At 37.0% G+C, this 22666-nt stretch overlaps 1 protein-coding gene across 2 annotated transcripts in view; it reads left to right on the top strand.

Moving 5' to 3' along the window:
- sfswap (splicing factor SWAP) overlaps nt 1-22666 on the top strand; it is a 96134-nt gene that overhangs the window by 47104 nt on the left and 26364 nt on the right. For both annotated transcript variants that reach the window (XM_039687985.2, XM_039687984.2), the window contains exons 11-13: nt 2412-2484; nt 3718-3954; nt 9600-9784. In XM_039687985.2, coding sequence (XP_039543919.2) covers nt 2412-2484; nt 3718-3954; nt 9600-9784 — 495 coding nt within the window. The remainder of the gene's footprint in view (nt 1-2411; nt 2485-3717; nt 3955-9599; nt 9785-22666) is intronic.

Genomic DNA, 22666 nt, shown 5'->3' with positions numbered 1-22666 from the left:
ATTCCTTCATCATGTCTTTCATCTGTGGGTGAAAGATTCTTAACTGGGTTTAATGTCCCCCTGACCCTTCATCTTACCCAGGGCTAAAGTAGGATCTACAGACACTTCTTAATAGAGCTGTAAAATATTGAAAACTTCCATTAGGGAAACTAAACTCTTTTTTTTTTTTTTTTTTTTCCACAGATTTTTTTTTTCTTGTTACATATACAGTGGTGTGAATAAGTTTGGACACCCATGCTAAAGTTGCCTAAAAAGAGGAATAAAAAATCATCTTTTGGGTATTGATCTTAATGCCTTAATTAGAAAAACGAGGAAAACTCCAACCTTTAAGGACACAAATTTTCTTTGTGAATGAATAATGTATCATAAATAAATAAATGTTTTTCCTTAAAATACAGGGTGCATAAGTCAGGACACCCCTATGTTAAATTCCCATAGAGTCAGGCAGATTTTTATTTTTAAAAGCCAGTTATTTCATGGATCCAGGATAATATGCATCCTGATAAAGTTCCATTGGCCTTTGGAATTAAAATATCCCCACATCATCACACACCTTCCACCACACCTAGAGATTGGCATGGTTTTACTTCAGTTAGCCTAATAGCTGGTTTGATTTGCATTGAAAGATGATCTTATGGAAAGTACCCCATGCCAATCTCTAGGTGTGGTGGAAGGTGTGTGATGATGTGGGTCTATTTTAATTCCAAAGGCCAAGGGAACTTTATCAGGATGCATATTATCCTGGATCCATGAAATAAAAATGTGCCTGACTCTATGGGAATTTAACATAGGGGTGCCCTGACTTTTTAGGGGTGCACCCTGTATTTTAAGGAAAAAACAATTATTTATTTATGATACATTATTCATTCACAAAGAAAATTTGTGTCCTTAAAGGTTGGAGTTTTCCTCATTTTTCTAATTAAGGCATTAAGATCAATATCCAAAAGATGATTTTTTATTCCTCTTTTTAGGCAACTTTAGCATGGGTGTCCAAACTTATTCACACCACTGTAAAACCCGGCAGTGAGATTACATGGGATTATCACAGCGTGTGTGATTCTCTTTGTTATTTGTGTCATTACCCATTAGCATACAGCAGTGTAGAATATATATATATATATATATATATATATTTTTTTTTTTACTCTTGCGCTGACTCAAACAAATGAATAAAAGTAAAACACAAAAGATTTGGGTCAGTATAAGGAAATAACATCTCATTAGTGTGGGAACACTGTACCTCATTAAAGTGTATAGTTTTTCACCATACTGCAGTGTGGAGTCCAGACTTTCATGTGTATTGTGGTGGAATTAGACATTTTGAGCATGCAGTCTGCTGGCAGATGGTTGATAAATGAGAGCATCAGGCTTGCATTGCTTTCACTGCACACGACCGTGAACGAACTTGTCGTGCTTTTCCTCTGCTGCAGAACGCTGCTGAGATTATACTCGTCCATCAGCGTTGCTTCGAGAGTGATTCTCAAACCCTGAATCTCATCCTAATAGAGTTCAGGAGAAAAACCATATAACAAGTGGGAAATGCTCTTCTTTCTGCTCTTCATTGTTTAAAGGTGATGTGAGGAAATGATTGAGGCATACATCATGGTTGCAAAAATAATTGTTGTTTACAAACAAGGCATATTTGTATTTGTTTCTGCACATGAACTGGAAGTGAAGAAAGATTGTTTTTGTCTTATTGGATGGATGGATGGATGGATGGATGGATGGATGGATGGATGAATGGCAGGAAGAATGAAGGTTAAAATTGATGGATGGCAGTAAGAAAGAGGGATACAAAGAAAGGAATGGTGGTAGGAAGAAAGAAAGGTTGAAATAGAAATAAGGAATGGCAAGAAGAAGAAGAAAGGCTCAAATGAAAGGCCAAATAAAAGGAAGGAAGCAAGGATTGCTTAAAGAAAGAAGGCAAAATGGAAAGAAGGATGGCAGGTAAAAAGAAGGGTAAAATGACAAAGTAGGAAGGAAAGACTGCAAAGTGGAAACAAGGCAGCAAAGAATGTAAAAGGGTAAGGAAGGGAAGACCAAAACCAAGGAAGGGAAATAAAGCAGAAAGTAAAGAAAGCCAAAGGCAAGAGAGAGAAAAAGTTCAGAAAGGACTTTAACATCATCATATTGCGCATATACCCTCTTTAAAGAATGAGATGGATTCTCTCTGTAGCCTGAACTCTTTCTATTTCCCCTTGTACATCCACATCTTCACCTGTCAAACGGTACTTTTAAGGAATTACTGGCTCAGAATTATCACATGTTCAGTACAAAGAAAGTCCTTTAAAATGCTGTCAAGCTTTTGTCTAAAAACTGAGAGCTCAGGATTTTCATCCTTGAGCTGTGTCTGCAAAGTAAAGTAACTTTGTCTCTTCCCTATCTCTGTTCCTATTGTCCCCGCTTTACAGGGTTCCTTGCTTCACAACAGCACAGCGGACTGCTCTTCTGACAAGCAGCAGAACGATGGCAAGCTCCTTAAAGGTATCGCCTCCCATCACCTGACCTCAGAACATCCTTGTCATCCACATTGACATTTCAGAATGCCCCCATGTAGTTAAAAATTACAACACTGTCCCATGTCTCCATCTTTTAATTACTCAGGCTAGGGCTGCACGATTCATCGCAATGAAACCACGTGCGATTTGTATTATGTGCAGTTCATCAGTGGAGCACAGTAAATGCTACTCCATCTTGAAAGCCAGATGGCGCTCTCACGCAGACATGCCAAATATGCCTTGTACGATAATACGCATCATTCCGGGAATTCCCTATCGGGCATCATCGCTGTAGCTGAATACGCTGATTTCACGCAGCTGCAATTTTGAAATCGAAAGCGAGGCTCCGATGCGAAGAATCCCGGAAGTACAGATAGACAACAATGTGTTGGACTACCAACCTGAAGCTGCTGCCGCGATTTAAACTATTAGATGTTAATGTCCAATATAGGATATGTATATAGTTTGTTCCTGCTTCTTTTTTTAAAGAAAAACTATGAAAAGACTATGAAAGAAGTCTTAAACTATGAAAGAAATGTATGTACATTTTTAGAATAACAGATTTCTACATTAAACACAACAATACGCCATCGCATTCGCGACTCTCCTATGATTAAAATCGACACTACTGGTTTTCTTCCCACCGGAGCCGTTTCAAAATGACGGCTACGTGAAATCAGCGTATAAACAGCGCTTTGATTAAACATGACTAATAAACACACGGCTGCCTTATACTGTTTAAAAAGCCACATCGTCGCACATTATAAGTTACTCAAACTCGGGGTGTTTTCAGGTGGAGCGGTGTTTACAGTATGGGATGAGAATTGTTGCATTATTCCAAATTACTAGATTATGATCCACAAATAAATGTAAAGAGATTCACGAAAATATATCAAATTCACAAATAAATCGAATAAGATCCATATTACAGAGCCGTACATCAGTGACAAGCTGAGCATAAAAATCAATCGCTGGCTTTATGATTTCAAAACGAACAATTACATGTAAATTGCGATTATTCGTGCAGCTGTTACGAATAGCGTTAAAAAAACTGACCCCTCTGTCTCCATTGATCTTAATTTATATGAGCTATTGGACTTAATGATTATGTGTTTGAGCGTAATGAGAGTAATTGTGCAGTAGATTTGTGCTAAGTGAGGAAAAATGAGGTTAATGCCATTTACTAAATAAAACGTGTCTATTATCACCCACTGCCCAGCGTCTTTTGCACCTATCTGCTTTGCCATAAAGTCGAAAGAAAACGACCTTTTGCCTCTGGAGAAGAATCGTGTGCGGCTGGACGATGACTCGGATGAGGATGGGTTGAAGGGAGAATTGCAAGAGGGAGTAGAGTTGGCCATGGGATTGTTTGAGGCAGTCAGAGAGCCATCTCAGCCTCCATTGGCTGAGGAGAAGAAACCGGGACTGTCCTTGGAAGAGCAAGAGGCCAAACAAGGTAGGTACATCAAGATTTTTACTTAAAATTTTAGTTCACCCAAAAATGAACATTCTGTCAGCATTTGCACACACACATGTTGATCCAAACTCAGTGGAACTCTGAAAGGTGAATACTCTAAAAAAATGCTGAGTTGGTTTAACCCAAATTTGGGTCAAATATGGACAAACACAAATGTTGGGTTAAAATATCATTTAAACATTTAACCCTATGGCTGAGTTTGTCCATATTTGACCCAAAGATGGGTTAAAACAACTCAGCATTTTTTAGAGTGAAGGAAGGTCAGGAAATGGGAATGAAGGAAGGTCAGGAACAGGGAAGGAAGATGGAACATAAAACAGGATGAGGGAAGGAATGTTGAAAGGAAGATGGAATGTAAAACGGGAAGATGTAAGGAATGTTGGAAGGAAGATGAAACATAAACGGGAAGAGGGAAGGAACGGTGGAAGGAAGATAAAACGTAAAATGGGAAGAAATGTTGGAAATAAGATAGAACGTAAAACAGGAAAAAGGAAGGGAGATGGAATGTAAAACGGGAAGAGAGAAGGAATGTTGGAAGGAAGATAAAACAAACGGGAAGAGGTAAGGAATGTTGGAAGGAAGATAAAACATAAACGGGAAGAGGGAAGGAACGTTGGAAGGAAGATAAAACGTGAAATGGGAAGAAATGTTGGAAATAAGATAGAACGTAAAACAGGAAGAAGGAAGGGAGATGGAATGTAAAACGGGAAGAGGGAAGGAATGTTGGAAGGAAGATAAAACAAACGGGAAGAGGTAAGGAATGTTGGAAGGAAGATAAAACATAAACGGGAAGAGGGAAGGAACGTTGGAAGGAAGATAGAACGTAAAACAGGAAGAGGGAAGGGAGATGGAATGTAAAATCGGAAGAGGGAAGGAATGTTGGAAGGAAGATAGGAATAAAAGGACAAGGTAAGACAGGAGGAATGAAACAGATGGATAAATTAAGGATGGGAAAGGGGTCGTTAGGATCAAGAAACTGGAATATTTAAGGAAGGTAGGAGGAAAGAATGAATGAAGAACAGGAAGGATTAGAAAAAAAGAAATAACTAAGAATGAAAAAGGAAGAGGTAGGAAGAAATTAAGGACAGGAAGAGGGAAGGAAGGCAGGCAGGAAGGAACAAGTTACTAAAGAAAAAGAAGGGAGGATACTATTTTACTATTTTATATATATATATATATATATATATATATATTATATTAATATTATATTTCAGTGGTGTTCTTTTTGCCATTTTTGAGCTTGAAAGTCTTCTTTCCCTTTTGTTAAATGGAAAAGAGTGGCCAGAGTATATCTCAAAATGAGTAAGTCAAAGGATTCTGGAAGAAAATTAAATTAATTGTTAATTTTTTAACTGTCTTTTTAATGACACTGGACTCTGTTCTCGACCATTGTCCATTTTTTTAAATGCCGGTACTATTAGCATATTTTATCTTTGAATGACTGTCTGGAGAGTTCAGAAGTTAAGTTTCATAAGTAATTTCTAATTGAAATAAGCCCTCGTTTGCTGTTTTCAAGGCTGTTCTCTCATAAAAAGTGTTCAAACAGAAGAGATGAGTCAGTTTGTGGAGAATTACAGAAATAACTCATGCTGATTTCCTTCACTGTAATTGTTGCAGCCCAAATGTAATTTCTCAATGGCCAGAAGCTTAGAAGCCAAACATCTTTTACTGTAACAAGATAAAAAATATTGCAAAACAAACAGTAGTTTATCATGATCGCATTCAGCCAAGAGTTACCGGATTTTGCTACACTTCTATGACTGCTCTGTTCTTTTGACCCTCAGAGATTTTACATAGTGAGATTATCTGATCGCGGTCACATCAACATGACTGGCAGCACATTCAATTATTTTGGCGAGGGCCAGGGCCGTAATGTAATAGATCTGTCCATGTGGACCATGCTCACCAGCAGCAGTAACTGTCTCTCGTAATTAAGAGGGAGAGTTTCACACAGTTAAAACGAGCAGGACACCTCTCAATCAAAGATACTGACAGTGACTTCACAAGAAATCAGACATGTAGGTGTGCATGAGAGATTGAAATGTGTTATGGGCTAAAAAGACCTTAAATACTCCTTGTGTTTCAGTCAAGTCTCTTCAAGCTGCATTTATTTGATCAAAATGCAGTGAAAACACTAATACCGTGAAATATTACAGTTTAAAAAAAATTGCTTTCTATTTATATATATATATATATATATATATAATTTATTCATGTGATGGCAAAGCTTTATTTTCTGTAGTCCTCAGTGTCACATGATCCTTTTTTAAGGATTCTTCAATGAATGGAAAGTTCGAAAGAACAGCATTTATTTGAAATTGTATAAAACACTAAGACTTTACTGTCACTATTAATCAGTTAAATAGGTCCTTACTTTATAGTTTTAAAATCTTATCAGCTCTTGAATGTTTTTAGCTTTTATGATATAGCCTAGTACATTTAAAGGGATAGTTCACCTAAAAATGAAAGTTCTGCATCATTTTTAATCACTCTCATGCCATTCCAAACCCATTCTTACTTGTAACACAAAAGGACACTTTTTGAATAATGAACTGGCCTCTGTTTTCAATATACATAATGAATCTCCATTATGAATTAAAAACACATTTGATTTGGTTTTATGATATAATTTGAGACTCAAATTTAAGTTCGAATTCATAGACAATCTTGCCATTTGCCATCCATATCCATTCAAACAAGTTTGAGTTCTACAGCCCCAGCACTAATTTACTTTGGTAAAGAGTCAAGCCAGTATATTGTTCAGTATTTTATGTTTTATGGAAGACAGCAAGTTAAATGAGTTTGGAACGACATGAAGGTGAGTAAATGATGACAGATGTTCATTATTTGTGTGTGAACTCCTTTAACAGGAGATACACATTTCATTATAGCATGTGGGCTTTGCATTGGTTTTCTTGTTCCTCATTAAAAATGATTTTTTTTTAAATCTTATCAATGACACCGGACTGCACATGGCAGACTCTCCGTCCAAATGCAGTAATGCTCCTGGAAAGTAGGCGTAATTACAGTAATAAGACCAGATGCCCAGAGGAACCTTGGTGTAGTAAAATAAATGGCCCTGCGGCAAAGAAGGCCTCGCTCAGTGGCAAAACTAGCTTAGATTGCATGGCTATCGACCTGTCCAGAGGAACATAATCTGTATTGAAGAGCTGTTAAAGAATAATCACAGATGCACTATTCAGCACGCACCCAGTCTGTTTTCACGTGTCTGTCTATTACCTTTAGTTTAGTTACTGAATGGAGTGAGTTTGTTTGAGCATGAGTTAGAGTTTTATTGGGTCAACTCTGCTGCTTCTTGTGGTTGTGTGTTGTGAAATCTGAGAGGCGAAGTATTTACACCCCTTGTGTTTCCCTCAGAGCTTACCTGTTTATGTTACAAATTTGAGTTTCAAAAGGTAGCTTTATTGGATTTTGTCAATGTTATTCAAAGCCTCAATTGCTCATTGACTTTTGAAGTGTGTAGATGAGAAATTATGCGAGAGAAGGGGACATTTGCAGGAAAAAGCAGACAATTACTTGAGTCTTTGCTTTGAGAAATGCCACAAGAAAATTACAAGTGTTAAGTGCTGGGGGTTGCATCGAAAATGCAAGTTATTGCAGTCCTTTATCAAGGGATGAGCACAAGCACTCAGAAAAAATAAAATAGAATGATTTAGTAATATAAAAACAAATAAACTACGTGGGATGATTTGTTTGCAACTTCAATGCAACTTTTGTTATAAGAACTACTGTTATAAAAACTATACATAAAAATGATGAGCCATTTTGGCACATATAGTAATTCTGTACATTTTGGGGATCAATTTAGATGATACCTTGTGGAATAGATCACCTCTGAAGGAAAACAGTCATTATTTACTCGTCTGTATTCATTTCTTTCTCAAGTGGAACACAAAAAGGGATTCATTTTTATTAACATTCTATCTTGCTATCTTTTTCTTTCTATCTTTTTTTTATCCAACAACGTGTGTGTAACAAGGTTATTATAGTTTTGCATTTTTCATTAGTTTTTATTTTTATTTAATTTGGACTTTTTGTTTTTTTTTTCAAATTCAGCTTAGTTTTAATTAGTTTTTAAAGTGGGATTTCTAGTTTAGTTTATTTTTTATGTTTTTGAAAATGCTTAGTTTTAGTTAGGTTTTTATTAGTTTTAGTGTTAGATTTAGTCTTTTTTTGTAATATGGGTTTATTTGTCTGGGGCAAGATTCAAAAAGGTCTGAAAAAAAGGATTGTGTAATAATAACTCAACAAAAACATACAATTTTAGAAAATGTATTCACCAAACAATAGTAGTTGCATAAATGTATTTTAGTTACCGACAATGTTTCACCCCCAGGTTTTCTTTTTTTTGTTTGTTCTCGTTAACGATTATAACCTTGGTGTGTTATTTATATACGTGTATATACGTATAAATATATATATATATATATATATTACACACCAAGGTTATATTTTTAATGAAAACAAACAAAGGAATAAAACTAGGGAAACTATACTATAGAAAAAAAAAACGCACACACATATACATATATATATATATATATATATATATATGTATATGTGTGTGCATGCGTGTATGTGTGTGTGTGTGTGTATGTGTGAGATCTGTCCTAGATCTCATCATAGAAGTGTCAGTGTCCAATTTGTGAACGTCATTTCAGATCTTTTCATTGAATTTGTGGTTCAGCTAACAAAATCGATATAAATGATTCCTTTATAAACTGGTCTGATCTGGTACTCACTGAATCAGCTAAAGACTTGTATTGTAATATTGTACAACTAATGTGTAAAATTGTTTAATTTTCTTTCCAGAACACATCTGAAATGGTTTAAGAGTCTCTATTTGTCATTTCATTGTGATTTGTCTCTAAGCTCCCTCATTAAGGAGAGGGCACAGTGTCGTCCATTAATAGAAGACTAGGTTAAAGCATAGCAGGACGTCAAGGCTGCAAGATTGTTTCATGGTGGTGCGAATAACTTTTGAGCTTCACTGATTAAGGAACATCTCTCACAAATTCCGTTCCTAACTCTGTCTCTCGCTGCAACACAGTATTTTCTCAGAATGACGTAATGAAGGAGATGCCTCTGTTCTCTCTCCAGTTGTGTTTGTTCCGGAGTTGTATGTGATTGTTCGTGGCAGGGGACCTATTTTTAGTGCGAATGCTGACAGGGCTCTCTACTTGTTCTTGTATAATATAATGACTTGTTTTGTTATTTTTTTTGTTATTGCTGTTCCCATGAAAAATTATACAAGAGTACACTGCCTACCTGAAGTAGCTAAATTGAGACGCTGTCGACTATTATACAATCCGTAGCCAAGCAGGCTTTAACACCTAAGCAGAGAGTGAATGTTATTTTTTTTTTCGTGTAAGATGCGGAACATTAAAATGTGACGCATCGTTAGCTTGTAGCTTTTTAAACTCTATGCAGTTTTTATGAGGCTTACAAAAGCAGGTAAGTTGAGTCACCTCATCTAGAAATATTTTGCGTTTGCTTGCTCACTGGCACGCAAGCTCACTCGCACATGCTTTTAGTTTTTAGAGCATATGGTGTGTATCAAGACAAATGTGTGTGTCTGACCTCTCCTCTCTTTTCTCTTCCAGCCAAACAGAAGCTGGAGGACCGGTTAGCAGCAGCAGCGAGAGAGAAACTGGCTCAAGCCTCCAAAGAGTCAAAAGAGCGGCAGCTTCAGGCTGAGCGCAAGAGGAAAGCCGCCCTCTTCCTGCAGACCCTCCGAGGGCCGGAGGCTGAACTCAAGCATACAGAGGAAACCGCTGCTGCATCTGAGGTTTGTTTGTGTGTGTGTGTGTGTGTGTGTTTTCCAGCATTGCCCATCTACCTTCACATATACCTAGACAGCCTCTAAATTCCTGCACTACACCTAAAAATGTGGTTACCTACAATAAAAAGAATCTGTACACAGGACAGGTGGCAAAATCGCAAGAAAAGCTTGATGTGTACCAACAACTATACATTATTTAAAAGTTAGTTCACCTAAAAATGAAAGAATTGTCAAACCCATTAGACTTTCATTCATCTTCAAAACAAATGAAGAGATCCTAAAAGAAATCTGAGATATTTGTCTCCATTGACAATCTACACAACTATCACTTTGACGCTTCAAAAAGTTAATAAAGAGATTTTAAAACAAATCCATATGACTCGAGTGGTTTAGTCCAAATATTCTTTAGAGACTCGACTTAAGAGACTTTATATGAGGAACAGATTTAAGCAGATTTAAAAAATATATATATTTTTGGTTGAACTAACCCTTTAAGGGTATTCTATATGTTAGGATATTGACATTGAATCTGTTGTTGTTAAGTGAGTTTCATTTATGTGTTCCCTTTGAAATTGTCCCTCTCAACTGGTAGTATAACAAGTGAATAAGAAAGCTTAATTGATAAATTGCTAGTTTTATATATTGCCTAGACAAAACTTTAGCCAGTATTTTTGCATTTGTTAGAATTATAGTCTTGTCCATGTTAAAGTCATGTCTTTAACATGGGAAAAGTCATGTGCTGTTTTACCATGAAGATGGATTTCTTGCTACCTATAGTGCTTACGCTTGAAAAGAGCCGCCCACTCATCGTTTTCACTTTCATTGCATTGCTTGACATGCTTGCCCTGACAAAAATTTCTATGTTCTTGCACTGCGCTTCAGAATCATGCACCGTGACATCACGGTTGAAGATCTGAGTGTTTTTATTTCATCAGTCAGCATCACATCAGGACTTTTGCTCAATAACACTGCTGTGGTTTCCTCACGGTTTTAGTCAAGTCCCCCTGTACAGAAAAGCAACATAGTTTATTGATCCATCAATCATGTCTTGAAGAAATGCTCATTACTGCACAAAGATTCCTGACAACCAGTTTTTCACTGTTCTCTGGGGGTCAAATGTAACTTTGCGTGTTGACAGAACAAATGAGATTAAATTATAATCTATATATATATATATATATGTGTGTGTTGTTAATTCTGTCCCAGTTGTTTTTTATGGACTTGAGGAAGGAGGAGTTCCTAATTAGTTGTGCAGACAAAGCTGGTGTGTCCCAGGAAAAACGTTTGTTTGTATGCGTTTATCTCCTGTCAGCCCTGATGGCTCCTGAATGTCATTTTCCGTCGAAGTTTTGACTAAACTGATCAAAATGTCCTCATTTTGTGTTCCTCACTTAAATTGTGTAATCTTCTTTTCAAAAATGTAGGCTCAGTGAGATTTTTTTGAAAAGAAATTAATACTTTTATTCAGCAAGGATGCGTTTATGCGTTTATGTTAAAAGATTTTTATTACAAATAAATAAGTATTATTAATACAAATAAGTATTAATGTATTCCATGTATAATATAACATGTATTCAAAATCAGCATATTAGAATGATTTCTAAAGGATCATCTGACACTAAAGACTGGAGTGATGATGCTGAAAATTCAACTTTGCCATCACAGGAATGAAATTACATTTTAAAATATATTAAAATAGAAAATAGATATTTTAAATTGTAGAAATATTTTATATTACTGTTTTTACTAATTTTACAATCAAATGTAAATGGAAACCCCTTGTGAGATAAAGAGACTTCTTTCAAAAACAACAACAAAAAAAATCTTTCAGTGTCCACACTTTTAAACGGCAGTGTACAGCAGAACACATTTCATTGAATAATATAAAATACTAAATAGGTAAATTTCACACAAAATACAAAATTGGCATATACTCAACTCATATGACTTCCTCTCTTCTGTTAAACGTAAAAGAAGATATTTTAAAGCTTGACACAGCTCCAAAAGCACCATAACAACACCATAAAACATTCTGGGACGAATAATGACTTATTACAAATGCATAAGCCGCATGGCCCAATTTTATGATGCTTTTTTTTGAGGGGGATCTTGAGGGCTACCTAGTCTCTATTTGCAGTTTGAGCAGCATAAACTTTTTTTTTTTTTTTAAATATCTCTTTTAATGTTCTACTGAAGAAAGAAAGCCATATAGCTTTGTAGAGACATAATTGACAACTACATTTTTGGGTGACCTATTCCTTTAAGGACATAATTAGTTGGACGCTGTGTTGGGACTTGACACTCTGCTTAGAGTGGATTCTCAGCTGGTGTTTTTGAGTTTGTAACCATGATCTTCTTCCAACTCTTGCTATAATGGCCAACGTCCCCTGATCTTCTCCGCAGACCGGAAACACTGTTTCCTCTCCAGAAAGTTCGTACTGTTGTGTCCATGGAGAGAGAACGAGAAGGAACCGTTAGGAAAAGTGAGAGAGTAGGACCGTGGTAAAGACTAATCTCGCCGATTGTCTCCACAGGCATGCGGTTCAGGTCCACATTAATGAGGCCAATGAAGCGTGAAATCAGAAGAAGCAGCTGGTGGATTCAGAACTGCTTCCTCTGGGCTTTTACCTGAGTCTCTCGCTTACATATACACAACACTGCTTGTACGTTCCCAACATCTAATTCATTATAAATGTCCCTTCTTTTTGGACACCCAATTACTTGAGCGAGACGCCTTATTTAGTTTCCAACCTATTACTTTACTTTACCCAAGGCCTGATTTTAGATGCACCTTCGAATAGCTTACAGCAGTTTTCTGTCATTCACCCTCAGGAAAGAAACAGACATTCTGGCTAACTCGGCCACAATGCAAGAAAGTGACGTGCTAAAAACTTTCTCTCGCATCTAACTCTCTAAATTTTTTTTTTTTTTTTTTTGTCCTAACCAGCTGTCCATAACATCTTTTCCCTGAATCTTTTCCCCCTAAATCTGTCAATCTATTTAGTTTATTTATTTATTTTTTGTGCAGTTTAAACAAGAAAACATCACATGAAATGACATTATTCATCACATGAATAATTTAATGAAGTTTTTTTTTTTTTTCTGTAATTTTATTGTTTGCTGTTTGAACATTTGGTCCAAAAAATCTAAAGTGTGAACAAATCCTGTCTTGATCGCTTTTTTGTTGTTGTTGTTGTTGTTGTTTTTTTTTGGGTAGCCCCACCTACTGTGAAATCTCATTGGTCCAAACTCCCACTCCTCACAACTGAACATTAAACATCAAATATCTTCTGATTGGCTGTGGTTGTCACGCCATGTGCAGTAGTTTAGCATTTAGTGTGAATAGACAAATTGATTGTTGCTGGAAACTTTGCATTGTTCTTGGACCTGACAGGGTGTGATGTTGTTCCTGTCAAAATGCCTGAAGTCCAAGAGCCGTGTTGTGTTTATTATTGTATTGTTATTATCCTAAATGCCTGATTTATGTTTTATGCAGGCTTATTTACCTGCCTGTAGATATGGATGTGTTCTCCCTTTATCTGCTGAGTAGACTCTGTTGAACTGACTTTATGCCTCCAAGGAGTTTAGCTGCGTCTTCAATGCAAATCTGTGCAATCGGTCATCGTTCATGACTGTTGTATCATCCTCGGCATTGCCTCAGTTTTCTTTTTCCTTTTTTTGTTTCCGGTGACTCAGGAGTGGTAATGATTTCAAGCGATTTAAGCTTAATACCAGCTGTGATCTCTGATCGAGCCAGTTGGCAGGATTGATCTTTGCTTCCTTTAACTTTTTAGTAAGAAGTAGTGATGCTCCGAAGTGAAGATTCTTGGCAGAAACGGCCAATCTGTTGGCACTAGGATGAAAATTGAAAATGCTTGTATTAAATTAGCCTTTGTTTTGGAAAATTATTCAAATTATATTATGTTATATTCAATTGGACTGACAATACAATAATATGGAGGCTCCAATAACATTTTTTTTTAATTAAATGTATTAAATTAAATTAATTTTAATTTCAAACATTAAAAATGCATTTGATATTTTACAAAGTAAAACATCTAAAAACCTTTTGCCAATTTTGTTTTATTTTTATATTTCATGGCACTGTTGATGAAACATCACAGCATGAACGTGTTTTTATAATGTAATTATAATGTTTCCTTGAGACTGATTTGTTTAGTAGTTGCTCAGACATTCCATTGACTAATTAATTTTGAAAAAAAAGTATGTTATGCAAAATAGAAACAAGTTTTGTTCAACCCGGCTAATTCATTTCTGGATCTTTCCGCACGTCTCTCAAACTCCTTTTCCACCAAGGCAGAGCTGGTGCTGGTTCCTAGTTTCGCCAGAGCCTAGTTTCAAATTGGTTCTTTGTTTTTCGACCACAAAAACACCAGCTCCTAACCAGTAAAAGTGGTTCTTAAGTATCACCAAATCATTGCTGGTCTGGAAGTAAGAACCACTTCCGTCAGCAACTGGGGGCGGGGTTACCGTGACCAACAAGACGAATAGAAACTTGTGACTGCCATTTTTTAAATAGCAGCTAATCATGCTAATAGCAGCTCGATTGTAATCTCCCTTAATGCAAGTTGCTGCACGAACGTGCTGGATTCGCCGTGTTTGGATACCGATGTTGGTTTGCAAAGCCATGAGCATAAATAGTAAGGCAACGACTGGCATTGTTGATGGAAGGCTTGTTCGAGATGCATCGGAGCAGCAATGATTCGCAGTACCGAACCATCTCGAATAGTCACATTTCAAGTCAAGTCACATTTATTTATATAGCGCTTTTCACAATACAGATTGTATCAAAGCAGCTTCACAGTGATAACATGAAAGTAGCACAACACAGATCAACAACATTGCTAAACACTAAATAACCCCAACTGAGCAAGCTCAAAGCAAGCCAAAAGCAAGGCGACAGTGGCAAGGAACCAAACTCCATCAGATTGGATGGAGAAAAAACCTTGGGAGAACCCAGGCTCAGTCGGGGGCCAGTTCTCCTCTGGCTTACATTCATATTGTTTAAATATAAATATTAAATATAAATATTGTTTATGAATCAAACGGCGCCATAACATATCGCAGGCGCCATAACATATCGCAGGCGTTGAATAGCCTGGTGTGTTTGTGTGCACCGTGCTAGCGTTGCTGGGCAACATGAGATGTATACAGTGATGTAAGATCTGGCTCTGTGATGGCTCTCTAGCCTGTGGAAAGGCAAACCGGTTCTTTGAAAGCTCGTCAGTTGAACCAACTCTGAACCGGCACTAGCTCTGAACCGTCACCTGGTTCTTGTTGGTGGAAAAGGGGTACCTGATGAGAAAACAGCACAATTAAGAGACTGCACACATCTCTCTCTGTGCTTGCAGCTCTCACCATCCAGATATACAGCCTTCGGTGATTTACTTATTGCTATGGCAACAAAAATCAAGTCAATTCAGCATGCATCAGGTCATGTTCCCTTGCTTTTACTAAACCAATGATGTGCTACAGTGTCTATATATTCTTTTAATAACTGCAAGTAGCTAGCCTGGGTTTCCCCATGCTGCCCTACCGTGGCGCGATTTTATTCACGCTGCTAGGCAGTAGGGGTGGGAATTGGCAAAAATGTGACGATTCGATAGTATCGCGATATTTGGGCCACGATTCAATATTATTGCGATTCTCAATATATTGTGATACAAGCAAGTATTGCGATTCGATTCAGTGATATTGCACTTCATGTTCCCCATATTATCCAAAGATGTTACAAAAAATGAGGAAAATAAGACTTCTCACCTCACTTTAATTACATGTTACATTTAATTCTGTAAACATTATCTTAAAAGAACAAACTTTTTTTAATGCAATTACGCAGTATCCGTTCAATGCTGCCTGTATTACACACACACACACACACACACACACACACACACACACACACACACAACCTACACAACCCACAGAACAAACTATTTTTAACGCAATTGCGCAGTATCCGTTCAATCCTGCTTGTATCACACACACAGAAAAGACACGCGTCAGTATCGAGTTCTCTTTCGGGCTTGAACAAATCATTAAACACAAATTATGCCAAAATGTCAGTTTTGTCAAATGTCCTCTTAAGTGCTGTCTAAAATGATTTTAAATAAAGTCTTAAATGAACATTTGTGAGAAAATGGGATGTGTGTCAGATCGCATCTCTGTCCCACATTGCACTGCATTAACGTGTAGCCTACAGTTTACGCTCAACGGCTGTCCGAATTTGCTCACTCGTTTTCATTCACTCCCTCAAGTGAACAGTATTAGTGGACTAACTTGTGGAATAGGCCTAACTTAGTGAATAAGGGGTTTAGGGGGCGATTTCGGTTTCAACCCATGTTCTCAAGCAGTGACAAATAGAGAAACCAATGAAGAAAAAAGAAAAACGGAAAGTTAAATATTGCAAAAAAAGATCGATACTTGGCGCCCGTGTATCGATACAGTATCATCTCAGATGAGCCTGTGAGGCTGGAGTTTGCGAGACTCACGTAGCCTATTTCCGTCATTATTCCAGAATATTTTATATTTTGTATTGATTATCTTTGAACTGATGATAAATTTACCTGACGTAATAAATTGTTGCATTTGATGATTCGTCTAGCTGACTTTGAAATGATTTCATTAGAGTTAAAAAGAATTAGTCAACTTTGCTTGCATTTAATTACACAGATATCGTTAAAAACCCTTTTAATTGGAGTCCGGTGAAATAACGAGAGAATACATATGAAAAATGTATGGCGTTTAATCAAATTCCCTTTACCATGAGAAAAAACGGAACAGACTTCGCCGCTGATCGAATACCGCCATTGGATCGATTTAGTCGGGCTTACGTCGTAAACCACGCCTCAAATACGGGAAAATGAACTCAATGAGACTTGGGTCTGACGTTACATTTATGAGTGGTCGTACATTTATGCGTTGTTGAACCAATTATCTTGTTTCATCCCAGCTGGCCGTGACTACAGCCCTGTTTGTTCAATAAGAGTTTTCTGTTTCTTCTGGAGATAGTGTAGAGTGCTTCTGGCAGGGCTCGGTTTTGTAGCAGTTCATCTCTTGTTTGCTAGCTAATGAACATGGTCATGCCACAAGATCACAGAAAACAGAGAAAATAAAATAACCTTGATCTGTACTGCTGTCGCAGGGCTTATTAGATTTAGTGTGACTGGCAGGAGAGCTTTAAAGTGGAAATAAGACCCTGCTAATTGTTTGATGTTTAGCTACAACCTTTTATCACATTAAATGCTGTTTGGCAGGTCTCTCTCATAAAATGCCAAGTTGAAACAGGAAATGTGGTCAGTCATCTGTGCATCCAGGTGGCACACCACAGTGAAGCCTAGCAGAGTCTTTCTGCTTCCATCAGCAGCTTTTTCCATATTTCTGCAATGGATTTAGCTCTTTTTAAAAAATTGTTAAGCTCATTCTGTTTTTGTATTATTAATTATTTGTATTTTTTTTCTATATATTTTTATTGTTCTATCCAGTTTATTTCCCCTTTCCCCCCCCCATTACAAATGTGACTAGCCTGGTTTCCCCATACTGCCTTTGCGCAGCACGATTATATTCACGTTGCTAGGCATTCTGGATACCATGGACCAAATTTTCGCCTCAGCGAGGGGACCAATCACAGAACGGGTAGGGACACACCAAAGCAGTTTGTTTATACCATAGACTGTAAAAAAAAAAAAAAGATGGACGACGCCCCTTCGCTCTTTTCCATTGGAGAGAACTGAAGCCGCCAGTATCGCGATTGAGCACTGACATTTTGAGACTCGAGTCTGCGCACTTGCGTTTTTGGGACCAGACATGCGCTGTCGTGAGCAGGAAGTAAAGCCGCAAAAATTAAGGCCCCGCCCTGACTCTCACTGAAATCATCGCAAGCACACGCTCCTGCACTTTTCTTTTGTGGCTTCTATCTGCTCCGTTCCTCGCCAATGATGTCTTCTGATTGCAGTACTTTGTTAAAATAAGGTAAATACAATTACTAACCACATTGTCAACATTATGAAAAAAAAGTCTGTTTGGTGCTTCAGTGACTACTTCGCACAGAGAACCTGTCAATCACAGCTGTCAAAATGATGTCACAGCACTGTTTTTATAGCATCAAACTAACTAAAAAAAAACTTATTTAAAAAACAAACACTTGAAATTACATCAACGTAACGTGATAGAAACTACAGTAAATGACAGAAACTATAAAATGATATGTGAAGTGTAATCGTTTAGTTGGTCTCACGTCCCGTTGTATAACACTTGGAGGCGGGGTTTATGGCCTATACTAGGACCGGTCACCGGGGGTCGATCAAGACGTTTTGGCTTCACTTTTGAGGGCTTGTGCGGCATGCTTGTTTAATAACTATGGATCAAACATGGTTGCAGACATGAAGTTACCTTTCGATGAAGTAGTTTAGAACGCAAATAAATCCCATCGTCTTCTTTCTTGTCTAATTTCTGTCGCTCTATATACGTCGTCTGGTATAATTGAAACGATTGGCCATGACCTACGTACAGGCGCATTTGATAGACAATCGTAGCACCCAATAAATGGCTCTAGGAATTCGTAAACCACGCCTCAAATGCGTGAAAATTAACATGGTTCTGAGAGAGAAAGATTCTTTTAAAATAATAATTAATCAAAAATAAATGACTACTTTTACTTTTATTACCTTTGAACTAATCAATGAAGTCACTTTTAAAGACTCAATTGTTCTTTCTCCCACATAAACTCCTGTTAATGTTGTTTTTTGAATAATAGTTTATGAATAATTTAAAAAAAAGGTTCATCTGAAAGTAAGCAAGTATAATACATAATTGAAACTAAAATTGATTAGTTAGCAGAGCATAAAAAATGGACAAAGAACAGCTGGTTCTCAGTCTGTCCAAAGCTTTGGCAGGCTTTATCTGAATCGATAAAACCTGATACAGGGATATGGTTGTCCACTTTAAGCATTGTATGCATGTTCTCATATGTCTTGCTATTAATGAATGTAATCAAAGCACCAAAATACATTTATTAAATTTTCATGGGAGAGTGAGAGGGAATAAGATCTCTACATTCAAACATGCATTTAGTTTGTGAGCGCCTAAAGCTCAACATGCATTTTTTTTTGTTGTTGCTTTGACCACCATAATGTTATGATGAATGTCAATATTCATGTTTGTTCATGATCATTGCGTTATTTTGTTCAAGGCTCAGACACGCTGTGATTTAAAACGTTTATTTCCTGATGGCGTCAGTTTTGTCAAATGGTCTGCTGTGTTTGCATTTGCATTTGCTTGAGTGAAGTGATTGATAATGTTTTAGCTTCTGTACAGCTGAGTGAAAATGACAGACCGTTTTTCGAAAATGGGAAATTCAATATTCAGCAACATTTGTTGTTTCTTTTCCCATTTAAAGGTAGACCCTATCCAAAATGCTATTCTTTAACCACATAATTCAGACATAGAATGTTGTCTAGACACGTATGATTAGAAGTATTATAAAATAGTGGTTTATGTGTTATTTAAAAATGGAGATCTGTTAATATTCTGTCCTCAAATTCTGCCAAGTAAATGTTCTCTTTCTGCATTTTGCTTTGGCCTTTAGTGTTGTGCTATAGTTCTGTTAAAGTGACTAGTTTACTGTAATATATATATATTTTTTCCCCACATGCTTAAAAAATAAATATAAAAAATTCTAGACTAGGTGACAACAACGACACAAGCCTACATGCTTGAAACTGTCAAAAAGTTTGGTTCTGTTAGTGCTCTGAGAGTTGCGTCTCTCGCTTGTTTGCTTGTTTACAATTCGCTATGAATTCCATGTTGTGGCTGATAATATGCAAGGGAAAAAAGGCAGTTCTCAAGGAATACAATCTCAAGTGTCGTTAGTCCACTAAACATGTTTTTTTGAAACAGACAACTAGAGTTTGAGACCCATGTTGAGTCTGGAGGCTGCCTTCAAGCACTGCCTTCATGAAAGAATTATGATATTAACTTTAAAAATTCTGCGTTCGAGATCTAAAATAAGACGAAAGACTGAAGCTGTGAGTCAGCTTGCGTCTTTAGGAGGCATTGTAGAAAGAACATGGGTAGAAGAGGACTGAAAGAAGAGAAAAAAAACACTTGACAAAGAAGAACGCCTGTGTCTGCATTGCTCAGCTGCTGTTTTCATTTTTACAGAAATGCACCTTCTGTGCAACAAGAAAGTCATTTTTCTGTGTTTCTGAGAGTTGTAGCCAGAGGGTCAATCAAAACAAAGCGAGCATGTCATATACATCAAAAGAATCCATTTGGAAATAACTCTAAATAGAGTTTTTTATTATTATTATTATTTATTTATTTATTCACTTCATTCCAATTTCTTATTTTAATTCTTGCTAATTTAACCCTCTGGCACTGTTTGCCTTTTTTTAATTCTAGTTTATTTTTTTTATTTTTTTAAATATTTACCTGAATGGTACAGAACTTTGCAATTTTTGTCCCACTTGCTATGTGAACACACAAAATATTTGTAATATTGTTCAGTACCATCAAGTGCCCTCAAAATATAAAAGAAAAAAATATAGATAGTTACATACATGGTATTTGGTTGTTTACGACTGCGAAGCTGACTAGTGTAATCCCCAAATGAACCGAGCCATTGAATGTTCAGCCATTATTTTTTGTAATCCTGTTGCAACAGTTTCTGTGTATAGTAGTAAAAAAAAAGTCCATTTGGGTTTTCCCTTCAGACAAGAGCAAAATACTCCAATTTAGCCGTTTGGAAAAACTGCTAAATCAGTGCAGTGCGTTTTTATGCTTCATTGCCATTGAATGTTCTGCCAATAGCTGTACATCAAGAAATAGTTTGGAGTAAGCGTCCTCTGACCACTGTTCCAGTGTCAGACATTGGCATGTTTATTGGCAAAAAAAAAAAAGCGACCAATCTAGCACAAGACACAGATTTGTGCTTGGATCTGTCTGTCACTATGAGGTCTGTCACTATGAATATCAGGACAGCTTATCCTGTAGTTGCTCAATTTAGTGTCTGTGTGCAACCTCACGCCTCTGTGCTATTTTCCTTTAAACAAATAGTCTGTCCGCAGTGTAATCCCCCACTCAACACCCACAGCCATGCGTTAGCTTAGCATTGATTGATGAGCTCAGACAGATTACAGTTAAAAAGACCAATATCCTGACTAGAACCAACAAACCTTCATCACGGCTCTCTGGTTTTCTTTGAAGTGGGCAGTTGCTATAAGGCAAACTAGTTTAAATAGTTCTGATTGCTGTGGGATCCGTGGCTCCGCCAATGGACCCTTTTCACAGACTGTGATGATGCATTTAAATTGTAAATCTATATATATATATATACTCACTGATTATTAGGAACGCCTGTTCAATTTCTCATTAACTCAATCGGGGTGTGGTCCTGGTCAAGACAATCTCCTGAACCTTAAACTGAATGTCAGAATGTGAAAGTCGTTTTAAGCAATTTTGAGCGTGGCATGGTTGTTGGTGCCAGACGAGCTGGTCTGAGTATTTCACAATCTGCTCAGTTACTGGGATTTTCACACACAACCATTTCGAGGGTTTACAAAGAATGGTGTGAAAAGGGAAAAACATCCATTATGCGGCAGTCCTGTGGGCGAAAATGCCTTGTTGATGCTTGCGGTCAGAGGAGAATGGGCCGACTGATTCAAGCTGATAGAAGAGCAACTTAGACTAAAATAACCACTCGTTACAACCGAGGTATTCAGAAAAGCATTTGCGAAGCCACAACACACACAACCTTGAAGCGGATGGGCTACAACAGCAAAAGACCCCACCGGGTACCACTCATCTCCACTACAAATAGGAAAAAGAGGCTACAATTTGCAAGAGCTCTTAAGTCAAATAAACACTTTGGATTTTTATTTTGTTATTGGACCAAATGGTAACACTAAAATTATATATGTTGTAGTTTCCATTCAGCACTATAGATGTTTACCCAAGTATGACGACTCCTTGCTTCTGAGAACCCTGGAGATGTGAAATGGGTAAATAATAACATAATTGATAATTATATTTGACAAAAAAAAAATGATACTGCAGAATTCTTAAGAAAAATAACTTAACACTTTTTTGTTTGTTTTATTGTGGGACTTTTTTGAGAAGTCAAACGTTTTTTTGTTTTTTTTTTTCAGTTAAGGCAAGTATTTTACTAGAGCCATCCTTTTCCCCTGCTCATAGTCACAAGACAGAAGTAAAAAGGGAAATGGAATCGATAGACCCAGAGGAACTGAGGCGATCTGAAACTGTTGAGGATCTCTGCAACTGTGCCTGGGTTTGATCTAATTAGTTTATACATAAATCCATGGCAAAGATTTAAGTGCCCACTATAACTTTTATCCTGACCTAAATTGAGCAAATTGGCTACGGATTAGCTCTCAGTAAAAAGAATTTTTACCTCGGCAAAGATCTTGTTTTCACCAGTGGACCATTTGTCACAAATCCCAAATGTCATTCAAAAGCGAGAAACTTCATTTTAAAGGGATAGTTTACCCACAACTGAAAAGCCTTTCATCAGTTACACCCCCCTTTTCAATTAGTTTGACTCAAAAAAAGGAGTTATACACTCCTAAAATTAAAGGTTATTTAATGGCATTAATAAATCCTTAAAGAACCTTTTTACATTCTTGGAACCTTTGCATTTCACAAAAGGCTTTTTATTGTGGATAAAGGTTAGATTCAAATGTTTTTACATATTTAAAAGACTACTTTTATGATACTTTTGTGTTATTTTTTTCTGCACCTTTGGTCCCCATCCACTTCCAGTGTATGCTAAAGAGCAGCTCAGGCATTTTGCCAAATTCTTCTCCACTGAAGAGAGTTGGAAGAGCTTTTGGAATAACTATGAGTAAAGGC

The sequence above is a fragment of the Pimephales promelas genome, chromosome 19, assembly GCF_988280905.1.
Source record: "Pimephales promelas chromosome 19, fPimPro1.hap1.1, whole genome shotgun sequence".
NCBI lineage: Eukaryota > Metazoa > Chordata > Actinopteri > Cypriniformes > Leuciscidae > Pimephales > Pimephales promelas.
The sequence above is the reverse complement of the archived record's forward strand: the minus strand, read 5'-3'. Positions and strand labels throughout refer to the sequence as shown.